The 16,202-nt window shown below is 44.0% G+C and overlaps 1 protein-coding gene across 2 annotated transcripts in view; it reads right to left on the minus strand.

Annotated features, from left to right (window-relative positions):
• Positions 1 to 437: 437 nt before the first annotated feature.
• ddhd1b (DDHD domain containing 1b) overlaps positions 438 to 16,202 on the minus strand; it is a 33,295-nt gene continuing 17,530 nt past the window's right edge. The window contains exons 11-13 of one of the 2 annotated variants that reach the window (XM_086018354.1): positions 8,836 to 9,014; positions 7,504 to 7,755; positions 438 to 6,270 (exon numbers count right to left, since the gene is read on the minus strand). In XM_086018354.1, the coding sequence (XP_085874480.1) occupies positions 6,086 to 6,270; positions 7,504 to 7,755; positions 8,836 to 9,014 (616 nt within the window). In that variant the 3' untranslated portion in view covers positions 438 to 6,085. The remainder of the gene's footprint in view (positions 6,271 to 7,503; positions 7,756 to 8,835; positions 9,015 to 16,202) is intronic. The other variant, XM_086018355.1, reaches the window with a different exon arrangement.

Raw genomic sequence — 16,202 nt, forward strand, 5'->3', positions numbered from 1 at the left:
CGCTGTCCGCACCCAAGTCAGGCGAGTCTAGCACTACACCATCTGTGACTCAGCAGAATTCTTCAACTGCATTTTGGGACAGCTGTCAAAAATAATGACCGCTTGGAGGTTTTTCCTAAATTAAAAAAAAAATGTTTTAAATAAATTGAATCGGGGTCCTTTCATGTCCTGCTGATGACATTTCACGTTAAGTGGAATGAGAGAACTTCAAATTTGCTGATGACATCTTTAAGATGAAGCGGTGGAGTGCAAAAATAGAAATTAAGGCCTTCATTGTTTTCCAGCGCTTGGGTCCACATACCTGCTCACCACCAGGTCTATTAACACATGACAGCATTTTAGCCAAAAGGCCATCAAAAAAAAGAAAAGACAAGCAAATCAATACTGCCCTAGTAATTACTGTACAGTATATTTAAATGAATGAACAGAGACAAAGATGCAGATCCTCAAAATTTTAATGAAAATCAAATTGATATATTAATTTCAGTCAGAGATGATGTTGAAAAGAGGAGCATGACACAATTGGTTTAAATGCAAAATACTGTACCGTACATGTACAAGGGGTCTTTGGTTCAGGACAGTTCCAACTTACAACACTTCAAGGTTACGACATCGCACAAGAATGCACCCACCATCACACTTATTGGTTTTCATTGGATTTATTTATGTCATGTTTTGGCTTGCTGTTAATGTTTTTTTCTCTGTACACAGTCTGCCTTGGTTTATCGGTGGGAGAGGTCCCCTAGCCGCACCTGCCTGCAATCAACTAGCTGCACCTGTTGGTGATCAGTCTTGGCTAGTATTTAGGTGCCGCACCAGTGGAAGGAAGGTATTGTTTGTGCTTGCCGCCAATCCACTTAAAGAGTAGTCAAGGTTTTTTTCTCTTAAGCCTCTTAAGTCGTCTTGTTTTTTTTTTGGGTGTGTTTCCATTTTTTGAAGACTAGATGTTCCAGAAGTACTTAAAGAGGAATTTAACCCATACATATTTAATGTGTTCTATGCAAGCCACTAGTTAAAACAAGGCATTCTGATTAATATTGCATTTGTGGAATAAGAGTTAATCTACCTGTTTTTAGCCATCTCTGGGGGCGGCCATTTTGTTACTTCTGTCGACTGAAAGTGACATCACTGTTCAGGGCTCAGGTAACGACCAATCATGGCTCAGCTTCAGAAAACAGGTGAGCTGTGATTGGCCATTACCTGAACCCTGAGCATTTGTGATGTCATTTTCAGTCAATAGAAGTGACAAAATGGCCGCCCCCTGAGATGGCTAAAAAGGGGTGGATTTTGCTGCTTAACTCATATTCCACAAACGCAATATTAATCAGAATGCCATGTTTCAACATATTTTTTTTTTAAAAAAATGTTTGGCTTGATTTCCGCTTTAAGTTTGTGTCTAATACGTACTTCTGTGATTTTCAGTTTTCTCTTTCTATCTTGTGTAGATAGATTCTGTTTCGCTTGTTTATGTACCTTCCTTCCACTACTTCCTTTTGGTTTTTGCTCTCCTTAATGATCGTTGGTCATTGTATTTCTTGCATGAATGTATTTTGGTTGCATCGCACTCATTTTGTGCAGTTTATTTTAATAAAGACTGTGTCAGCCTTGTTCTATCTGCGTTGTGGTCAATGCATCCTCCTAGGCCAGTCATGACAATTTATGGCCAGAAGTGTTTCTCATCCAAATCTTAAATCTGACTTTAATGCTGCAATTAGCATTGGTAGTGATAAAAGCATTTCAATGGGAACGGGACTGTCATAAACCGAGGAGGCCCCTGCCTTTGAACTGGCATTTCATTTCTACTTTACAAAATGTAAACAGTACACTGTTATCTGTAAAAGTATACCTGCTTGCCAGTACAACTTAATGGCTCCTGAACAAATGCATGACAAATGTTGGTTTTTTTTTTAAAATGTTTTAAATTGAGAATGCGCAAACAATGCAATAAAAAAAATCTGACCCGACCCCGGTTCATCTGCCAGTTTGTTTTTATGATTTTACCATTCCAAGTAATTTTTTTCTAGCGTTTGACATTGTCATTTTTTTTTTTTTTTTTTTTTTTGCCATTTCTGGTTTTGGCTCCTTTGGAAATAAAGGACATATTTTTACATACTTCACAGCGGGCACACCCAGCCCCAGTTCATTGTAACCAATTCTGAGCTACAGTTATGAAACAACTTAGTTTAGCTAGAGCTGAACATACAGGGCAGAAATATATTTCTCATCAAGACAATCTTGGAAAACTGATCTGGCTGAGTGGATTTTTTCAGAATAGTAGAACAGTATGTACACTTGACTTGACTTGATATAACGACTACATATTTGAAAGCATTTGCGTGTCAGTGCATCAACATCCAATTCACTTTTGCATTTTCGCTACCTTCCCCAAACTCCGACAAGGAAAAGGCCACTGGAATTTGCAAACTCAAGGCAAATCACTGATGTACAATTCTTACATCATATTGTGACCGTAAAGCCTCAAATGAAAAATAAACTATGCTATCTGTACTTATTGGTTACTCGATCAGTGATTTGATGACACGATCATTCATCCTATTCAGTTTGCCAATCATGTATTTGAACCGGCATACCATGCAACAGTCTCCATACTAGTATTGGCCCACAAATTGTTACATGTCATGAGTAGTGGTGCACATGAAGGGAAATGCTTGTATACAAAACACAAGGACTATATACAACTATACACATCTTGAGTTTTTGTGAATGATCAAATATAATGCATCCTTGCACATCCAGTTTCATATTTAGTTCTTTTCAGGCCACCTCAAACACTTTTTTTCCCCTGCATTCCATTATTATATCCATTAAATCCACACACTGGACATCTGGTGTAAACGGCAAATGCACATGTACATTACTTTAGTAGTTGTCATATAAGCCAACAAGTTAGCTTACGGTAAAAGTTGTCTTGTTTGCCCCAATGACAAATTAGAGAAGGCTAAAATATCAAAAGGGAAGGACCGGTACATAAATCATATGTGATCATTTTTCATTTTCAATCATTTTTTTTAACTGAATGGAGAACATTGGCCACCAAGACCATAATAATGTATAAACCTTGGCATTGTAATAAATAGTACTTAAAGGCTGAATATTTGTCCAAAATTGTAATACTGCATTAAAAAAAACATTTGCAGTTGAAACCATAACAAATAAAAGTAATAAAAAGCTCAGGCAATTTTGTAAAAACACAATGTTTTGCAAAATTCTAAACTAAAGGATTCTGGTCACTTGAATATTCTTGAGTAGTGTAATCAAGAACATTAGATTAGATTAGAACATTGTCTAAACGTCTGTATTGAGAAAGGGAATGAATAATTTTGGACATGGAATTTATGTTACAGTGGAAAGAAAAAAACCTAAAAAGTAGCTATTTAAAGAAGAAACAACTTTCTTGTGTCATTTCCGACTGAACCCATATTTTTTAATGTGTTTACTTTCTGTTATATATGTTACTGACTGTTCTATGCAATATTTGATTTCCAAGGAGCACAAAGGACACAATGGGTTTTCAAAGAAAAAAAAACATCTAATAAACTAGTCGGTTTTAACATTAGTTTCTAAATTCTTGCCTGCATGTTTGAGTTTAATCAGAGTCCAATTATACACATTTCATTAAACATCATTTTTCTAATACTTTGTCTGTCTATAATTTGTCAACGAACCAGGTCAGAACTGCCCACTCATATACAGTACTGCTCAAAAGTTTGTGAACCTCTTGAGCACATTTGGATTTTCCAATTATTTCAACTTGATTTTGTTGTTCAATCCAAGCCATATTTTATATGAAATATCAGGTGTAAGGTTTAGCAATTGGATGTATTTTTCTTTTTTAAATTCGTTGTTTAGTAAAGACTAAATAAAAAAGAAAAAAAAGAGTTTTCTGTCAATTTGTGGAGGTGCAAAAGTACGTGAACCCTGAGATGCATTGCTTAAAACAAGCAGTCAAGTAGAATCAGGTGGGACAAATTGGTAGCTAAATTAAGAACTGAAATGGACCAATGAAATGAGAGACGTTTAGGGAAGAAATTCTGAATCACTGAATGAAACAGAGATGAAACGACGTCGCTTTAGTCTTACCCAGGTGAACCCATATATGTCAGTCATGCCAAGAGGAAGAGAAATCTCATCTCAAAAATATTTCGGCTTCCGACCATCTACAAATGAGAGCACTGGAAATTACTACAACGCTGCCTAGAAGTGGTCAACCTAAAATAACAGGAAGAGCCACAAGAAAAATTATAATTCAGGTAAAAGCCAACTCAAACATCACATGCCAGAGAGCACCTGGACAAACCTGAAGCTTTTTGGAAGTCCAATCTGTGAACAGTTTGGTCCCAACCAAAATGGTCATGTTTGGCCATACCTGCAGGGTTCACAAACTTCTGAGCAGCACTGTATGTAATTGATACTGTAGTGAGACAGACAAAAACAACACCCTAGAGTAACATTTCTGGTTGTTCTCTGTTCTATATGTGGGACTGAGATTAAATTCACATCATTTTGTGGCTATCAACATATTGTTGGCAACTCACAATTGGCTGCTTCACATTTAAAAATGCCCCATGTAATGAAAAAAATCATGAACATAAGATGCTATCATTGTGGTCTCAAAGCAAGGACTGCAAAGGCATGCTTGGATGATCTTGATGTGGAAAAATATGACTAGGCAAATCAGAGCGCTGACCCCATGACAGTAACAGTCAATGTGTGAGTAGTTTAGTTTCTATTATTCTCTATATAATTTGTCAATAGTTTGTATTAGTGACTCAGAACAGGAAGTTAATTTTTACCTCCATTAACCAGGTCAGCTCTAATGACTGCTAATGTGTGCACCATTATGTAAATACAAAACTGTCTTTTAGAAATCAAGGTAAGGGATTACACCAAAAATAGGCTTTTCTGACTTGGCAGTCTAACAGCTGGAGAAAAATATCAAAGTATTTAAGTATGGTTGAAGGCTTAGTCATTTTACGGCTTTTGGTTTTAATTTTGGCTCCATTCAGCCTGTTCTGACACACGCATACACAAATGCGTGCACACACGGAGGTAGAACGAAACAAACACGTCAGAAATTAGATTTGTAAACACAGGGAAAGGGGGACATTTCTATGGATGTGCTACTAGCGTATAGCTCCAGTAACCAAAATATTGTACATCTGTGGATCAGATCCAACATGACCTGGTCTTTTTGAGGAATCACTAAGCATGTTCTTGGAGTGCATGCACATCCAGCGTCACAGCTGAAAAGAAAGTCCTTCTCTCACTCCGAATGAATTCACAGAAATCCTGAGAAGGGACATATTGTGGACTAAATGATTGCTACCAGACAAGCTAGTTTTGTAACGTACTGTATCTGTCTCTCCATGGTATGTTATGTTGGGAAATGATCACAATATCAAAGCTGAGCAGTGTACTGCTCAATTATGGGGCTACGGGATCATCATGGTCTCAGTCACAGCTGAAAACTAGTCTGCAGATACACAGAACATTGCAAAAGTTCAACGATGAATAGGAATTGGCCAAAGAAGAAGTTGTTGCTGCAAAAGATCACGAGCAGGAACTTTTGGACAAGTGGTCAGAGGGCATGGCTTGACAGTACGCCCGTTCTGTCAAAGGTCACATTGAGGTTAGAGTGCGTAAACTGGGACAAATCTAGATTGTGTGTGTGCGTGCCTGCAGGTGTGCTAATATGAGTGTCACTGTCAATTCAGTTTCAATTCCCTTGGTAACAGTCATTTCATGCCCCTGTGAAGCCAAGGTTTGAATAAATAAAAATAATTAAAAAAAAAAAATCTATATTCAAAGCCATGTTGCACAAATAAAAATGATAAAATAAATATGGATTTACTATATAGTAATCAAGGGTCAAAATTTCACATTTTAGAAACCGTACCAGTGTATAAAATAGCATTAATATTTAATCAATACCATTTTTAGTCAATCATTTTGTAATAAAACTGTAAATGAGATAGGGAGCGCTCATTTTGTACTTCAAATGTGTGAATAGAAAATGAATTGACTGGCCATGCCTTACTGTGCATGGATTTTTTAAATTTTTTTTTTATGAGGCATCTGTGTTGTCCTCAACAGTCTCAGTAGGGTCTTGGGGTCTATACATGAACGTAAGGAGGAAAAGCGCCACATCATAAGAGCACCAATAGGCCGTATGTGACGTCACCGCTGACCAATAGCGACTCTCGACCAAGCCCTCTCGCAGCTCAAAATCGATGCGTTGTTCCAATTCCACTAAAACAGAGAAAGTGACAAATAGTAGCTGTAATAAGTAATTGTTGTTGTACATAGAATGGAAAAAATAATCAGTTGTACCTATAAAACACATTAGAACAAACAGAATGTTACATGCTAAACAATGTTTTTTGACAAGTGACGGTTTTGGAGATGCAAGGCGTCTTACAGTGATGCCTTGAGATAAGAGTGACACGACGTTTGAGTTTTTCAAGATACAAGCCATTTCTGCCATTTATTTGGTTTGACTTGCAATTGCAAACGTGAGGTTAAAGCTTTTTAAACAATGCCTGCAAGATTTAAGAGGTGCAGTTAGGCACACACCTGTGTTCTATCATACAAAATCGCTGGTTGTTTGGTAGTCATTTTTGTTTCCCACGCATACGTAGATGAGATCTGCAAGTGGTTTATTCTCTTTCACTATATGGCAGCAACCCATCATTCCCCGTGAATATTGTATAATCTGCCTTCCCAAAATCACAATTAAAAAGCATTTTATTTTCCTCTGTACATTCTGTATAATACGGTCCCCCGATTTGCTGGTATCATTTATTACCAGAGTGAATATCAATGAGTAAAGATTGAAAACATACCAATAAATTGTAAATGCTTTTAAATCCAGGTTTCATACTTAGGCTTGAGTTTGTTCAAAGCATTTTAACAATCTTGTTCTTGCACTGTATGCTCTTTTAGTAATTTTAGTAAGCTAAGCTACTTTTTACCTTGCTTTGCTTTTAAATGTTCTCAATTGAACTCTTTTGTTTGGAACAGCTTTTAAATGTTGTACTTTTTCATTATGTGAAGCACATTGAATCACATTGTGTAGGAAATGCACTATATGTCATATTAAATACATTTATAAGACATTAAATATCATGTAGGAATGTAAGTACATTTTTTACAACCTCTAGGTACTAGTAAACATCTATGAAATGTGAAATTATTTGGTAATTTTTGTCCACCCTTGTATAATACGTGTTGACAATTTTGGATGATGAAAACATTGTGTATTATCACAGTAATTTGTGTATCCATTTTTTGTGACTTCTCTTTTGTTTGGTGGTGTGCATGCTTGTGGTTTGGGGGATAGTTCCTATTTGATGAAATCAGGGGAGGACAAAGTCAGACAAAGCCATCCTTCTGGTATAAAACCAGACTTGTCCTATGCTCACGAGATTGGCATTTTACTTGTAGACAGTTAAACAGTCGAGGAGAGGAAGCTTTTGAACTTACAGGTGGTGAGGTCCAAGACTACTGAAGTGGATTGAGACATTGCCTGCTCTATTTCCCTCCGCTCATCCTCGACTTGTTTCTCCTTCTCATCACTTTCGGGGAGCTGTGCCTTCTCTCCCGCCGCGTTCTCCACTTCTGTAGTTCGACTCTCAAAATCGGAGGGCTCCTCCTCCGCTCCACCCACCTGGCCACTGGATCGAGAAAAGCGTGAAAACAGGATTCCCCCGATTCCCTTTCCGATACTTGCAGCACCTGAAGGGCAAAAGATGATCACTGATTGGTGTTGAACAAAAGGATCAAACTCAAAAGGGAGTCTTGCACAGGATGACATTCAAGTTGGAACCACCAATGGTTGCAGAAACAATGAAAAGCAGTTTAGCAGCTCCAGGAAATATATGTAACGAAAATCTAAACATTATACAAGAGCCAAAACATCAAATCTACATATAAGCTACATGGATTCTACCATACTTTATTGACTTTACTTGTACTGTATTGTACTTATTTACTAACGATCCATTCATCCATCCATTATCTTCCGCTTATCCGAGGTCGGGTCGCGGAGGCAGCAGCTTCAGCAGGGAAACCCAGACTTCCCTCTCCCCAGCAACATCTTCCAGCTCTTCCAGAGTGAGACATAGTCTCTCCAGTGTGTTCTAGGTCGTCCTCAAGGTCTCCTGCCGGATGGACATGCCCGGAACGCCTCACCATGTAGGCGTCCAGGAGGCATCCTAATCAGATGCCCGAGCCACCTCAACTGGCTCCTCTCACCGCGGAGGAGCAGCGGCTCGACTCGGAGTCCCTCCCGGATGGCCGAACTTCTCACCTGATCTCTAAGGGAGAGTGCCAACCCCTCTCGAGAGGACTGGTAGCAGAGCCCAAGCTATGTGTGGAGGTGGGCCCAACTATATCTAGTCGGAACTTCTCAGCCTGACACACCAGCTCGGGCTCCTTCCCCTGCCAGAGAGGTGACATTCCATGTCCCAAGAGCTAATTTCTGTTGCCGGGGATCAGACCAAGGTCTCTGCCTATAACCGCCGCCCAGCTCACACATCACAGACCCCTTTGGCCCCTCCCACCGATGGTGAGCCCATGGGAAGGGGGACCCACATTGCCTTTCCGGGCCGAGCCCGGCCGGGCCCCATGGGTGCAGGCCCGGCCAGCAGGCGCTCGCCATCAAGCCCCACCTCCAGGCCTGACTCCAGAGGGGGCCCCGGTGACCCGCGTCCGGGCAAGGGAAACTGGAGTCCATACATTTTTTTCATCATAAGGGGTCTTTTGACCTTTGATCTTTTGATTTACTAACGATAGTCATACTGCATATATGCTTACCCATGATGCTGGCCTTGCCCAGACTGGTGATGGACTCTCCATAGTGTCGTCGTGCCTGAGGCGGGGAGGTGCAGGGGCTGGGAAGGCTTTCGGAGTCGGATATAGATGTGGTTTCCTTGGGGAGGCTCAGCAGCGTGGGGCGAATTTGATCATATGGCGTGGGGCTGCTGGTGTTGTACCTGCCACGTCACAGAAATCAACTTGAACTTTGACCTATGTACATATGTATGCATAAATACATTGAGGTTTTTTGTCTTATTGCTTAATATGGCTTTACCATGAAAACTAACATAAATGCATCTTAGTTTCTGAAGAGTTGCTTGTTTTTTTGTTTTTTTTTTGTTTTTTACAGATGGTCCAATGTCACTCAAGCTGTCTTTTCAATTACTGCCACTGGAGGGAGCCTCTTGGTGTTGCATGTGATATGAAGTGTCAGGATGTGGCAGCCATTTTGTATTCACACCATCCCAGACGGGAAAATATAGTGCCGAGGAAAAGTTTTTGCCCATAAGGCACAGCAGTTTTGAATTTTTTTTTCCCTTGATAAATAAAATCACCATTTAAAAACTGCCTAACCCTTGTGTGGTGTTGGTATTTTTGTTACTCAGCCAGTGTTCATGGGTCTGTGGACCCGCTAGAGTTTTGGGTTTTCATGTATGTGTCCTTTCAATGTCTTTACTATTATGACCTAAAATTTTAAATCAAATATTTATTGAAAATAAGATTTCAAGTAGCAGGTAGGCTAGGTCTTAATGCCGCAGGTCTTAATGCTCAATGATTAATGATTTTTTTTGTGTAAGCGTACATATTACATTATTATAAATGCAACCTCGGTCTTGTCTGCTGTATGAACACATGCGTCGTCAAAGTGGCCCGCATGCGCAGAAGAAGAGACGACGTCACACCCGACGTTGTGTTTGCGGAAGTACATGCGGTCCAGCATTCATACAGTCAAGCGATTAGGTATCAGGTAGAAATAAATGCAGTATTTGGGGGAAATTATGAGGCAAGGCTTTAATATCTCATTTTATGGAGACATCACTATCGATGACATCACGTCCTAACCGTGCGTAAAAAAAGAATCTGTCTGAACCGCTGCTGAATTACTATGATCGCCATAAACGTCCACTTTATGCTTCATGTTTCATCCATCCATCCATTATCTCCCGCTTATCCGAAGTGGCAGCAGCGTCAGCAGGGAAGCCCAGACTTCCCTCTTCCCAGCAACATCTTCCATCTCTTTCGGAAGGATCCCAAGGCGTTCCCAGGCAAGCCGGGAGACATAGTCTCTCCAGCGTGTTCTGGGTCGTCCTCGGGGTCTCCTGCCGGTGGGACATGCCCGGAACACCTTACCAGGGAGGGCGTCCAGGAGGTATCCTAATCAGATGCCCGAGCCACCTCAACTGGCTCCTCTCAACGCGGAGGAGCAGCGGCTCGACTCTGAGTCCCTTCCGGATGGCCGAACTTCTTACCCTATCTCTAAGGGAGAGCCCGGACACCCTGCGAAGGAAACCCATTTCGGCCGCTTGTATCCGAGATCTTGTTCTTTTGGTCATGACCCACAGCTCATGACCATAGGTGAGAGTAGGAACGTAGATTGACCGGTAAATTGAGAGCCTCGCCTTTCGGCTGAGCTCCTTCTTCACCACGACAGACCGATACAGGGTCCGCATCACAGCAGGCGCTGCACCGATCCGCCTGTCGATCTCCCGTTCCATCTTACCCTCACTCGTGAACAAGACCCCAAGACACTTGAACTCCTCCACTTGGGGCAGAATCCCATCCCCGACCCGGAGAGGGCATGCCACCCTTTTCCGACTGAGGACCATGGTCTCAGATTTGGAGGTGCTGATTTTCATTCCGACCGTTTCACACTCGGCTGCGAACTGCTCCAGCGAGAGTTGGAGATCGCGGCTTGAAGAAGCCAACAGTACCACATCATCTGCAAAAAGCAGAGATGCAATACTGAGGCCACCAAACCAGACCCCCTCGACACCTCGGCTGCGCCTAGAAATTCTGTCCATAAAAGTTATGAACAGAATCGTTGACAAAGGGCAGCCTTGGCGGAGTCCAACCCTCACTGGAAACGAATCCGACTTACTGCCGGCAATGCGGTCCAAACTCTGACATCGGTGGCACAGGGACTGGACAGCCCTTATTAGGGGGCTCGGTACCCCGTACTCCCGAAGCAACCCCCACAGAACTCCCCGAGGGACACGGTCGAACGCCTTCTCTAAGTCCACAAAACACATGTAGACTGGTTGGGCGAACTCCCATGCACCCTCGAGGACCCTGCTGAGGGTGTAGAGCTGGTCCACTGTTCCACGGCCGGGACGAAAACCACATTGCTCCTCCTGAATCCGAGATTCGACCTTCCGACGGACCCGCCTCTCCAGCACCCCTGAATAGACCTTGCCGGGGAGGCTGAGGAGTGTGATCCCTCTGTAATTGGAGCACACCCTCCGGTCTCCCTTCTTAAAAAGGGGGACCACCACACCGGTCTGCCAATCCAGAGGCACTGTCTCCGATGTCCACGCGATGTTGTACAGACATGTCAACCATGACAGCCCCTCAACATCCAGAGCCTTTATGAACTCCGGGCGAATCTCATCCACCCCCGGGGCTTTGCCATCGAGGAGCTTTTTGACTACCTCGGTTACTTCAACCCCAGAGATAGGAGAGCCCACCTCAGAGTCTCCAGGCTCTGCTTCCTCAGTGGAAGGCGTGTCGGTGGAATTGAGGAGGTCTTCGAAGTACTCTCCCCACCGACCCACAACGTCCCGAGTTGAGGTCAGCAGCACCCCATCTCCACTATAAACAGTGTTAATGGTGCACTGCTTCCCTCTCCAGAGACGTCGGATGGTGGACCAGAATTTCCTCGAAGCCGTCCAGAAGTCATTTTCCATGGCCTCCCCGAACTCCTCCCACACCTGAGTTTTTGCCTCAGCAACCGCCAGAGCTGCATTCCGCTGGGCCAACCAGTACCTGTCAGCTGCCTCCGGGGTCCCGCAGGCCAAAAAGGGCCGATAGGACTCCTTCTTCAGCTGGACAGCATCCCTTACCGCTGGTGTCCACCAGCGGGTTCGGGGATTGCCGCCACGACAGGCACCGACCACCTTGCGGCCACAGCTCTGATCGGCCGCCTCAACAATGGAGGCACGAAACATGGTCCACTCGGACTCGATGTCCCCCGCCTCGCCCGGGACGTGGGAAAAGTTCTGCCGGAGGTGGGAGTTGAAACTCCTTCTGACAGGGGATTCTGCCAGACATTCCCAGCAAACTCTCACAATACGTTTGGGTCTGCCAGGTCGGACCGGCATCTTCCCCCACCATTGGAGCCAACTCACCACCAGATGGTGATCAGTTGACAACTCCGCCCCTCTCTTCACCTGAGTGTCTAAAACATGCGGCCGCAAGTCCGATAATACAACTACAAAGTCGATCATCGAACTGCGGCCAAGGGTATCCTGGTGCCAAGTGCACATATGGACACCCTTATGTTTGAACATGGTGTTCGTTATGGACAATCCCTGATGGGCACAGAAGTCCAGTAACCGAACACCGCTCGGGTTCAGATCGGGGGGGCCGTTCCTCCCAATCACACCTCTCCAGGTCTCACTGTCATTGCCCAAGTGAGCATTGAAGTCCCCCAGCAGAACGATGGAGTCCCCAGGTGGAGCGCTTTCCAGCACACTGTCTAAGGACTCCAAAAAGGGTGGGTACTCTGCACTGCTGTTTGGTGCATAAGCACAAACAACAGTCAGAACCCGTCCCCCCACCCTCAGGCGGAGGGAGGCTACCCTCTCGTCCACTGGGGTAAACCCCAATGTACAGGCGCCAATAAGTATGCCCACATCTGCTCGGCGCCTCTCACCCTGGGCAACTCCGGAGTGGAAGAGTGTCCAACCCCTCTCGAGAGGACTGGTACCAGAACCCAAGCTGTGTGTGGAGGTGAGCCCGACTATATCTAGCCGGATCCTCTCAGCCTCACACACCAGCTCAGGCTCCTTCCCTGCCAGAGAGGTGACATTCCATGTCCCAAGAGCTCGTTTTTGTTGCCGGGGATCGGACCGCCAAGGTCCCTGTCTTCTGCCGCCACCCAGCTCACACGGCACCCGACCCCTTTGGCCCCTCCCACCAGTGGTGAGCCCATGGGAAGGGGGACCCACGTGTCCTTTTCGGGCTGAGCCCGGCCCGGCTACCAGGCGCTCGCCATCGAGCCCCACCTCCAGGCCTGGCTCCAGAAGGGGGCCCCGGTGACCCACGTCCGGGCGAGGGAAAACGTGATCCATTCATTTTTTCCTTCATAAGGGGTCATTTTGAGCCGTGCTTAGTCTGGTCCCTCACTTAGGACCTGTTTGCCATGGGTGACCCTACCAGGGTCATAAAGCCGCAGGCAACTTAGCTCCTAGGATCATTGGGGCGCGCAAACCCCTCCACCACGATAAGGTGACGGCTCACGGGGATGGCTTCATGTTTCAAATGGGATTAAATTAAGGTAAAATATAAAGTCAATAGTGTTACTCAAAACAACTTTGTAGATTCGATCCCCTGCTGCCAGCAGTTTCCCTCTGCCTGCGCGGAGCACATTTTGGGCTCAGGATGACGTCAATGTCGGATATATATATATATATATATATATATATATATATATATATACACAAGGCTGGGCAGTCCGTCCCTGGGCCGGACCGGATGCCCATTTCGTGGGAAATTTTAAAAAATGGCTTAACGTAGCATGGCCGGAGGTGTATTTTAGTCCGGCCCACTATCGGCCCTCGTGCGTGTGACGTGCTCGCGAGGTGACCAAAATTCATCTCAGCCTACTCGGTGAAAGGCTTATTTTTAGGCTTCTTTCTACTCCCGCGTCGGCGCAAGTGACAACTGCTGTTATAGGGATTGTAGTATTGCCCCCCGGCCAGGTTCCCCGCCCCCTCTTGTAATGGTATGCCCCAGTTGCAGGTGGGAGGCGCAGATTATGTGACGTGACAATGAGGAAATACAAACACGCTTGAGCGCACGTTACTGTCTCACATGCTGCGATGACAGTTTCCCACACAGAGACGGATGCACCACGCAGCTCGTTGCTGCAAAGTAAGCATAAGCAAGCTACTCACCCACGTTCCCCCTTAGCCGCCACCTTCCAGATCGTTTTCGAAATAAAATTAAATGCATTAAATGCAAAACAACTTGTGTCCACGAGTATATTGCTGACTCAACTCAACTGACGTTGGCACATCAAGGTGGAGTTCATGTACTTCTTCTGGCGTTCACTACTTCCAGAAATACGACACAGCAAACTTGCTGTGTATAGGGGTTTGCTGGTATGCTTTTATTTTGAAGGCCGGGAAGGAGAGGAAGTGGAAAATAAATAAGTAACTTGTTGACTGCCATTTCTGGCGGTCTGTTGAACCCAAAAAAACAACCCTGGGGCTCGCAATGGAAGTAAGCACGTGCAGTTTGGTAAGTAGTAAAGTACTGTAATGAACTGCGTTATCTTTGTTGTGGTTGAATTCGTGTTTTGCAGAGTTATGTTGTTTCCGAGCCTGTTGAATGCGTCGCGCAGTATATGGATGGGAAGGGGTGCGGGCGAGAGAGGAGGAGCGGAGGACGAAGGAGAGAAAGTGTGTGACTGGGTCGATTGAATGGTTGTTGTACTTGTGTTGGCGTCAGCTATGGCCCACAGTAGCCGGTTGAATCAATAAAAACGCGTTCATTGAATTACGACTGATAGCGTATCATTGGGAGACGCTACAGTATTATGTGGCGCATTTTGTTATTGTTATTGTTAGTGTATTATTTATTCTGGTGTAATTTCTTAGAATATCAATGATGATGAATGGTTCACTTTTATTTATCTTTTTCTAAAAAATGTACCATTTACTTGTCATCTTTTCAAAATAAACTTTTTTTTTTTTTTTAAATCGTTTTTTTTGGACCGAAAATATACCAAACCGAAGTTTACCAAAAACCGAACCGAACCAAAATGTGATTTAGCGTACCGTTACACCCCTAATATATATATTCCACTCAGTGAGCTGTCTCATTTTGGCCACTAGATAGCGTTGTTTTCCCAATAATGTTTATTTTTGTTCTCAAGTTGTTTGAAGTTAAATGTAAAAATGCTGTTTTCTTGACAATTCGATGACTATTGCTGAGGGGTAGGGGTGGGCGGATCGATCCAAATATCGATATTATCGATACGAAGCAAGTACTTGGATCGGATCGATACTATTGTCCTGAGATCGATACTTCACTCAAAGCGCTGCTTCTCCCTCCCCCTCTCTCTCACCCAGCGCCTCCTGCTACTCTCTGCCTGAGTGAGTGACTCAGGCACACTTTTAGCCCCTCCCTGGCAGAGAGGGCGACAAGAGAGTGAGAGAGCAGCCGGAACCTAAAGCAATATAGAGCCAAACAAGAAGCGGAGCGCGGTGTGGACTTTTTTTTCAACAGAAAAGGACAGTGCAAAGTGTGATTTGTGGTAATAAAGTGCTCTGCTGCTGTGATAACACCACAAATTTACACAAACATTTTAAAAAAGCGTCCGCTGATAGTGTAGTGGTACACACGCCTGAGTTGTGTGCGGGCAGCGTGGGATCGATTCCCGCTCAGTGACAGTGTCTATGTGTGCCCTGCGACTGGATGGCGACCAGTTCGGGGTGTAGTCTGCCTTCGCCCATTGACGGCTGGGATAGGCTCCAGCAACTCCCCGCGACCCTATATAGGATAAGCGGTTTGGAAGATGACATGACATGACATTTTAAAAAAGCTCACCCTACAGAGAGCAAAAAGCTACAAGCTAAATTGAGGGATTATGTGGTACAAAATCAAACTACAGTGATCCCTCATTCATCGCGGTTAATGGGGGGACAGAACCCGCCGCGATAAGTGAAACCCGCAAAATAAGAGTCGGATTTATGATTAGGATTATTATTATCATTTTATATGATGTTTATTGTACAGTTTTATTTGGGGGGATTTGCGCCTCTGTTACGCTGTTGCGAACCCCAACATGGTTCCCACACTTCTAAATACTTGTTAAACAATCCATTTAACTATAAAAATGCAAAATGACGAATATAAATATTAAATACCAAGCTTGCAGGCATGATCAGAATTTAGCTTCGACCGACCGCGGCAGCTGACAAGCACGACGGAACGTTCACTAAAAACTACGTTAAAGTTTTAATTTTTATCATAAAATTGACTTAACTAGAATGCCATAGTGTAATTTATCCAATCCTGCACTTTAAAATGCTTGTCGCCGTCCTGAAAAGTGAAAGTAAAAGCGGACGCTTCTTCTTCTTCTTTCCTCCTTCTTCTTCGCCTGCTTTTTCTTCTTCTTCTCCTCCTCCTAAGCATGGCCG

This window comes from Filicampus tigris, chromosome 20 (assembly GCF_054856515.1).
Source record: "Filicampus tigris isolate MCC_2025a chromosome 20, RoL_Ftig_1.0, whole genome shotgun sequence".
In the NCBI taxonomy this organism is placed as follows: domain Eukaryota; kingdom Metazoa; phylum Chordata; class Actinopteri; order Syngnathiformes; family Syngnathidae; genus Filicampus; species Filicampus tigris.